Source organism: Phoca vitulina, unplaced genomic scaffold, assembly GCF_004348235.1.
Source record: "Phoca vitulina isolate PV1807 unplaced genomic scaffold, GSC_HSeal_1.0 scaffold69, whole genome shotgun sequence".
NCBI lineage: Eukaryota > Metazoa > Chordata > Mammalia > Carnivora > Phocidae > Phoca > Phoca vitulina.
In genome coordinates, this window is record NW_022589772.1 from 7,544,383 (window position 1) to 7,553,232 (window position 8,850).

An 8,850-nucleotide genomic window follows, 5' to 3' on the forward strand; every position below is an offset into this window, starting at 1 on the left:
ACCTTCTTCCTTCTTCCAAGCAGCCTCCCTCCCCCCCCCCCCACCCCCGGCATCCTGGATAGTCTCCACTTGTTTTCTCTCCCCAGTCTTCCACCAAGCCAATTTGAATGTGCAATTGTCTCACTGTTCCAGGAGTTGTTGAGCCTGCTTTCTAAAGTGAGGCGTTTGTCGATGTTGTTTCCAATCTTCCTTTGCTACAGAGCACACGGTGGGGCTAGAATTCGAAGTGGGGTGGGGGGAGGGGGTGGGCGAACAGAGAAAAGAGGAGCCCCTGAATCCAAGTGCTCAGGTGCTGCTAGGATCTGGTGTTCTTTCCCACTTTCTGTGCTGATGATTATCCTTCTAGAGCCTGATTGTGAGAGCCTGCTTAGTATTCACGGGCAAAGACTTACCCTAATGAATGTAGCTGGTTTCCTATTATTGGACACTGAGGTGGTTTCAAATTTTGGACAATCACAAACCCGACCGGGACGAATACCCAAGAAGCTAAATCCATGCTGCTGCTGGACGCTGGGCTCCGGAGGAATATTCCGGGACTTCTAAAGCACAAGGAGGCCGCCAACAGTTGTAACTGGAAGCTTTTTGGCAAAGGCCCAGAAGACTGGCTAAGGCCAAAGACTGTGCTGGAACCGCTAGGCTTGTCCCCCGCCCCGGGGTCAGTACCCTTTACCCAGCGAATGGTGTTCAGGCTATCAGGGCCCCTTGAGGCCACTGGACCCGCACCTTGCACTCTCGTCTCACATATGAGGGAACAGAGGCCCCTGGGCCAGGGACAGTTCTGAGGCGGTTTAGCAGCCAGAAGGAACCCTGCCTCACCTTCCCCCCCCCCACACACACACCCGCCAGGACCCTGGCTCCTGGACTGGGGGCTGAGCTCTGAGACTTGGAATCTGACCTCCAAGCCCTGAAATGCTGCCCACACTCCTTTACCAGACCACTTACTGCTGAAGTCCGAGAGGATATTCGGGCACTTTTGCAAAGGAACCGACCCAGAGAGCAAAGGGCATGGAAGGAAGGCTTGAGGGTCACCCCACAGGCAGCTGGACCCGCTCCACCCACAACCTGCTATTTTCCTGACCCAGGTGGCGTGCTTAAGGGCGGTCACCCTCTATCAGGTCCACTTGGCACATCTCTTGTGGGTTTTGAGCAGAAATAATGTGTGAGTCCCTCGCTCGCCTTAGCCGGGTCAGCTGTCCCTTTTTGCTGGGAACTGGCTTTGCCAAAGGCCTGTCTCTCCAGCCCTCTGGGTCTGACAGCTTTCTGTGGTTTTGGGTGCTAATGAGCTTCTCGCCCTAGCCTTGCTACTGCCTGGGGAATTTGCACAAATGGTGTGTGATTTGCCCCTTCTGTGTTTTCCTTTCTGACTTGGAGGTAAAGAAAACCCCTCACCCCCCACCGACTCTCTGTTTATTCAACTGGGAGGGCTTTCACACCCAGAGACCCAGCTCCCCGCTCCGTGAGCTCCCTGTTCTAAATCCTCGTCCCTCCTCCCAGGTCCCCCAGCCCTGCTCTGCCCTGAATAATTTATGAGTCCAGGCAGGCCTTATAAAAGGGTCTCCCAGGAAAGGCCAAAAGAATGCAGGAGGTTCTGAGAAATGAGAGCCCCTACGGCCTGCCTGGCTTCGACCCCCTAAGGATGGACCCTTCTGTTCCTGCTGCTGCTGCCCCGGCCCCAGCCCTAGCCCTAGCTCCAACCCCTGTGCAGCACCCCCAGGGGCTCCTTGGCCTATTAAGTCCATCGCCCCTTGTCTCCTCTGGACAACGAGTAGGTGGCAGAGAAAGGTAAGTGGAACTTGGCCTTTGGCGACCCGAACTCGGGCTTAGCGGGGTCCCGGCATTGGAAGGACAATGAAATGGATGAGATGGCCAGGGTGCCCCCGCTCTCTGTGGAGGGGTAGGGCAAGGCCTCGCAGCACCCAGAGACTGCCCCTTCCATATCTCAGGCTGGAGTGTCTCAACTGGCTTCTCCCCTCACTCATCCCCCTGGGTGGCAGGAGGGGAACTTGGGGACGGGGGTATTGCCAAAGCTGAAAGCCAAGCAGCCAGGCCCTCGTGGGCCAAGTTGCTTAGTCCACTGAGGAGCAGGGGAGACTGCCATGGAGCGTGGCTTCCATATGACCCAGGCTGAAGAGGGGGTAAGAGAGGGCCAAAGTCCCAAAAGAGGCTGGGGGGCAGTCTCTTCCCTGACCACGCCTTAAGATTTCCATTTGCTTTTTGTCCGGACCTCTGGGAGTCTAGTGGGGAAGCAGTGGGCCCAGGAATAGTCCGGGCCCCTTTCCCCAGCGCAGGAAGATTACGGTAGGACTCTCAGCTCTACTTCTTGGAGTAGGAGGGCCGGGGGCCAGATATTTTCCACCCAACCCTCCTTTATTCCTCTAAGCAAGTAATAGTCCACAAACGATGAGTGAAATGCCTACTGTGAACCAGGCGTTGTACTGGGCGCTGGGGATTCAGACACGATCAAATGTTAAGTCTGCTCCCAAGAAGCTCAACGACGAGTAGACAGATAATTACAAACCAGCGTGACAAAAGCAATGATCACATTGTTGAAGCAGGGGGGAGGAGCACTGACCTGGGCTCAGGGGCCTCACGACAGGCTTCCTGGAGCCCACATCGGAGCCAAGTTCCAGTCTCCTTCCTCCACGGATTGATCTCGCCTCTTTGTCCTAGAGGAGCTTGTCTCTGGAGGCCCTGGCTGTCCTCTACAAGTGACCCGCTGGGGCAGGTGAGGAGACCGGTAGATTCGGTGAGTTTGAGCCCTTGTGGCCCACGGTCACGTGCATAGGCAGCCACGTGCGTTCACAGTGGCCAGGCAGGTCCCTTTCCAGAGCGCCCCTGCCCTCGGGCCAGGGCTGCAGATGTGGGAAAGCCTGTCCATGGCCTCGCTCACGTTTGACTCCACAACAGCTGGGGGAGGAGGGCCGCCCTGGGGTTTCTGCTGCAGTGGGAAAGATGAAGAGACGAGTGCCCAGGAGAGGGGAGGGATTTGGGCAGGCCCCACAGCTAGTCTGTGGGAGAGCTGGTGCTAGAATCCTGGTCTTCTGGCATGCAGCCCCAGTGCTTTCCTCCTCCCACCCACCCCGCCCCCACCACCGCCGAATCTTTGCGGCTCAGTAGAACTCTGTCTCCTGGCCAGTCTCCAAATAGGTGTTAGAACAGGGGCAGGAAAGCAAACAACCCCCAGGACTCTGTGCACTTGTTTTACAACCAGAACCAGGACAGAGCCCCTTGTTGTGTGGGGGGGGCAGGGGCTGCCCCCCGAGATGTCTAAGGTTTCTTCTAGATCGTCTTACGGAGGGTTGTGACCCTTGGTATGGAGGAGGTAGTCGTGTGGCCATGCACTTTGAGCCACATGTTAGCTCTTGCTTTGGACAGGCTACTGGTGGGCCAACAGGGGCCGAAGTCATGAAGGCTGACCCCGAGTTCCATCACCCTGTCAGGTAAGCCTGTGGCGCCCAGCTCGGAACCTGATGTAGGCCTGTCAGCTCTTCCAGTCCTCAGAACAGCCCTGTGGAGCCGGAGGAGGTAGGCAGTGCCAGGATCGCTCTTTCTTAGATCAGGAAACTGAAGCCCAGGGTGGTTAAGGGAGTCGACCAAGGTTGCCTTCCTTGGAGGATCTGTCAGTGACCCCTAAGAATAAGCCCCTATGGGCGGGGTCAGCAAAGGAAGCCTTAGTGGGACATGGAGGACACAGGGCTAGAGAATTCTTTGCTAGAAGACTTCTGAAGTGGGGGGTTGTGGCGGGGCGGGGGGAGAATGGGACCAATGTCAGAGTTGACAGATACCAGGGCAGGGGCTCCCCACAGCTCTATGCCCACCAGATATGACCTTCCCGCCTGGGGCCATTTTGTAACCATCTAGAAGGTTCTGTTACAATGCTTGCTTCCTTCTTTTCCATTTCACCTCATTACTGCAGGCAGGAGAAGGAATTTAGGGGTTGACTTCCTTCGTGGCCTTCCTTGCCTCTCTGCACGTAAAAGACCTATCTAAGTCAGCGGCCATATTTCTTCTCTGTCCACAGGCTCTTCTGGCCTAAAGCCTGCTCCTTTGACTACCTGTACAGTGATGGAGAGATTTTACTGCAGAACTTCCCCGTCCAGGCAACCATCAACCTATATGAGGACTCAGACAACGAAGAGGAGGAGGAGGAAGAAGAAAAGGACAAAGAAGAGGAGAAGAAAGAGGAGACAGATGAAAGGGGGCCGGAAGAGTGTGTGAGGGTACCAGGGTCAGCAACACACGGCCACAGCTCATCTTCCTTCCCCGCTCCTGACATGCCCAAACTGAACCGGTCAGAGTCTGATTGGGGCTCAGTATGACTGGCAAGGCTCTAGAGCATCAATGAGCCAGGAATCTCCAGACATAGCTCTCTAGACTGTAAGTTGGGTCCTTGAGTTCCCAGCTCACCGTGGCGATATTCAGCTGGCCTGTGGGTCCAGACCTCCTGCATCTCATTGTCTGTGTTGTTGTGAGACAGTGAGAGGGTCCAAGGAGCTCTAGGGGAAGACCTGCTTTCTGAAGCTCCGCGGGAAGCAGATCAAGACAGTGCCTGCCCATGCAGAGAGGACCAGTTACTCTTCGGGGTTCTTTGACTCCCCAGCATTCCAGCTGGCCCCAGAGTCCTGTCTCCCCACAGAAAACCTGACTTCTGGCTTCACCTCCAGGGACACCAACATCAGATCCAGGCAAAGTGGGGGCACCTCTCTGAGGAGCCTTGCAGGAGAGGAAGGGGGCATCTAGGAAATCAGCTTGCTTTGGGGACCTCCCTCCATTTTGCCTGCTATCCACTGGGGTCTGTGTGTTGGTATGAAATGAATCAGGAGACAAATAAACTAGATGATGGGTGCCCTTTTCCTGGAACTGTGCTGATTTCTTAACTGAACTCTGCCCATGTCGTGAAGCCACAGGCAGAGGTTCAGAGACCAGCTCAAGGCCAATTCATTGCCCTACCCGAGGTCAGTTAACAGATTCTACTCCATGGGGATACAGGGCCAGGGACCGACCCAGCATGGGGCCAGGCTTTCTCTGTCAACTTGTGAAATCAGTCAGGCTCCACTAAACTTCAAAGGCAGCTTAGGGAAGGAGCAAAAAGGCCCCCAAAAAGCAGCTTGAAAATTGGGAGTATGGTTGGGGGGAAAAGTGAGAGGTACAACCTCAGTTGAGCTCTGGAGATGAGTGTATGCATGCAGGGAGGGGGTTCAAGAGGGGGGGGTTACTAAGTCCTGTCAACTTTATCTCCTCGATTCCCTTTGTATCTACCACAGCTCAGGTCCTCATGCCTATCCCGCCCCAATTACCCCAACTAATGTTCTTGCCTTCTCAGGGCCCTTTGCAATGTGCCCTCCCCACCGGTCACAAGATCAGACCATAGTGTGCTCCTGCCGAAAGCCGTACCATGGCTCTTCATTGCCTCCCCAACAACTGGGACTTACCTTTCTTTTTTTCTTTTGGTCACAGATCCTCTTGAGAATCTATGGCTTTTCTATTCATATATTCACAGATGAAGTCCTTAATTTGATATTCTAGGCTGTTCGATCACCTGGTTCTTGCCTGTCTCTTCAGACTCCTCTCTTGACAGTTGAAGCCTATGGCTCCTGTCCTTGAATGTGTCATGTTTTCTAACACTTTTGTGGCTTTAAGCCTCTGTCTGGAATGCCTTACCACTTTCGTAGGTCTGGTAAGGTCCCCTTCACCCCAGAGGACTAGCTCAGACACCATTCCTGTGAGAAGCCTCCCCAGACCTTCAAGTCCAGGTTGGGTGCCCCCATATATTCAGGACCTCGTCTACCATAGCATCTGCCTCTGTCCCCATGTGGCTGTGTCTGATATCCCCATGTGACTTTATCACACAGCATGCTGCCTGGTACAAAGGACATGCCCAGGAAATGTTGAAGGAAAAAGATTCTTGGGTCTTCTTAAAGAACCGCCTCTGTCCCTCCACTTGCTGGTCTCCCGTATCTTTGCTTAGCTACAAACAGGACCAGCTAACGTCATCTGATTCAGGACCAAAATGCTGGCTATTTCTCTCCTCCTTCAACTTGAGATGGGGCTGCTTTAGTTCTGAGCCCTCGCTGCGAAGTGCCTGAATTTGGACCGACCTGAGCAGACCACCAAACTCACACACGCTGGTGCCATCTATTGGTCAAAACTTAACCTCATTCCTTAATTGAGGCCACCAGACAGTTGACCTTTGGCCACTGGGATTTCTGGAGTCCATTCTGTTTCTGTTTGTAAGTAAGGCGGACTCTACCGTGCTCTGGCTGTATGACCTTGGGCAAGTTACTTATCCACTCAGAGCCCCAGGCTCCTCATCTGTCATATGGGGAAACTAATACTTCTTCTCAGGGTTGTGAAGATCCCATCAGATAATACATGTAAAGTACTTAGCACAGCCCCTGGCACACAGTAAAAGCGCTCAATAAATGCTAGTAGTCATCACAATTATAGTTTTGGTGGTGGTTATTATTAATTTTATAGCAGACATATAAGCAGAGCTTATCAGTAGAGTCAGCTAATGACTGGTTTACTCAACTAATGACGGATATATCCTGATCCACCTGATCTCCCTGGCACCATTTCGTTTAGCAGTCGAAGAATCTTTGCGGTGTTTGGTAAAAAACAAACAAACAAACAAACAAACAAGCAACAGAGGTCAAATGTGGCTTCCTGGGCCACTCTCTGCAGGTTTCTGGTCCCTTTTTCCTAGGACAGAGGCTTCAAAACTTCTTTTTTGTGCTTTAGCAAGAACACCCTTCTTTTTTTTTTTTAAGATTTTATTTATTTCTTTGAGAGAGAGAGAGAGAGCAGGAGCAGGGTGAGGGGCAGAGGGGGAAGCACACTCTCCACTGAGCAGGGAACCCGATGCGGAGCTTGATCCCAGGACTCTGGGATCATGACCTGAGCCCAAGGCAGACGGTTAACTGACTGAGCCACCCAGGCGCCCCAGGAACACCCCTCTTTTGAATTGAGTACAGCAGCCCAATATACAAACCAAATGAAGATGGAGTTGCCCTGGTGGAAGGCACAATAGCTGATGCAGAATTCCCATCCTGCTGTCCTCTCTCTTGTAAACTAACTCTCTCCATTCCTCTGTGAGGCACCCACAGGGATCCCTAGATTGTTGGGAAGACCCTTTGGAAACCGCTGTCGCAAGGGTTAAAACAAGATTGATTTGAAGTCAAAGGGGGATTAGTATTTTAACATGTCCAGTGTTCCGTTTAAAATCCTTGTTTTGGGTCCTAAGCTCCCAGCATTTCATAGCTCAAAAATTGCTCGAGTCCTTGTACCATAGGTTATAGGCATTTGAAATCCTTGGAATCCCAATATCCTTGGTTTTAGGGTATTATATAGCATAGAATTACAAATCCCTAAATCCCCAGGGGCTTAAAGACCCTAAAACCCTTGGAGCAGTAATTCTTAAGTCAGAATGAGCTCCTCTCACTTTCCCTCCCCTCCTCCTTCTCAGCGCACATGCGCTATTGGTCAGTGGCAGACATTTTGTCTCCCTTTCCTCCCAGTCCCCTGCCCTGAAATGGCTTCCAATTCTCCTCCCCACACATGGTTGCTAAGTGATTGGAATTCACTGTTATGAGTAACTAGAGCCCAGTGTGAGTTACTTTGTCATCGGTGTATCTGGTCCTTGTAGCAACTTCAGATCCAGTACACAGACTCAGGAGACAACTCTCTGTGCAAAACTCAAGAGTCTTTCCTCCAGCTCCACGACAGCTGGCCCATCCTCATGCCCCACACTTCCTTTCCCCAGCATTAATGCCTCTGGTTTCCTCCACCCAAGAGCAACGGAGAGAGGACACATCAGTTTAGTGGGAGGTTGCATCTGAGCTGGGCTTTGAAGGATGGGCTCAGGGAAAGATGAAGGGAGAACACTTTCCAGAAAGAAGCAGCAGTATAAATTCCTTCATTACACAAATACTCATTGAGCACCTACTCTGTGCCAGGCATTAATATTGTAATGATTAAGAGTATGGGATTTGGAGGCAGATGGACCCGTGTTCAGATCGCATTATTTGCCGCAGGCTGGCTCTACCCATAGGCCCACTCCACTCAGGTGTCAACGAGCTGTCAGCTCTCTGCTTATCCTCCTCTGTCTCTAGGCAAGGAAAGCCCCCTTCCCTGCCCCAGTGGGTATCACCAACCCCCATCTCTCCCCTCCCCCACAACTGAGCTTGTGTGTTTATCTAGTGGGCACTTTGTCTCCTTTCTTCTTCAGGCCCCTTGTTGTAAAAGGGTTGCCAATCCTACTCCCGAACAAGGTGGTCAGGTGGCCCGAGTTCCCTGTTTGGGTCTGTCAGGAGCCTGGTGTTGGGTACTGTGTTTTTGGTTTACTCCCAGGTGGGAAGGCTTCTTGCAACCCCCACGCAAAGCACAGAAACCCAGGTACAAAAGCCTGACAAAGAGTGAGTACAACACTCTTTGCCATCTACTTGCTATTCACGTAACATCCACGATCGCGTAGGAGATAGGCACAATTATTATGCCCATTTATGAATGAGAAAACTAAGAGTTAGCAAGGTCTTTGTACCTGGGTTTGTGTGCTTGCATGGAGGTTGAGCCTTGCCTGCTGGGGGTAAACCCAAAACACTGTAGGCGACACCAAGTCCCTGACAGGTCAGAATAGGAAACTCGGGCCACCCTTTTACACCGGGGCGCTAGGGGGGAAAGGAGACATACTGCCCGTTAGATAACCACGTGTGCATAGTTGGGGGTTGGTGGGTCAGAGATAATAACACTGAGTCAGAAGAGGGAGCTTTCCCTATCCAGAGGGAACAGGCAACAGGGTGGCTAGGAGGATAAGAGTTACAATAGCAGATAATCATTGATTTATTTTATTTT

At 52.3% G+C, this 8,850-nt stretch overlaps 1 protein-coding gene across 2 annotated transcripts; it reads left to right on the plus strand.

Moving 5' to 3' along the window:
* Positions 1-1,580: 1,580 nt before the first annotated feature.
* Positions 1,581-6,406, plus strand: RIPPLY1 (ripply transcriptional repressor 1). 2 transcript variants are annotated; one of them, XM_032392828.1, is made up of 4 exons: positions 1,581-1,782; positions 2,671-2,725; positions 3,376-3,440; positions 4,022-6,406. In XM_032392828.1, exons 1-4 carry the CDS (start codon positions 1,637-1,639, stop codon positions 4,317-4,319), a joined length of 564 nt encoding a protein of 187 aa, XP_032248719.1. In that variant the 5' UTR covers positions 1,581-1,636; the 3' UTR covers positions 4,320-6,406. The 2 variants fall into 2 exon arrangements, with proteins under 2 accessions (XP_032248719.1, XP_032248718.1); XM_032392827.1 differs by having other exon boundaries at positions 1,592-1,782; positions 2,671-2,746.
* The last annotated feature ends 2,444 nt before the right edge of the window (positions 6,407-8,850 follow it).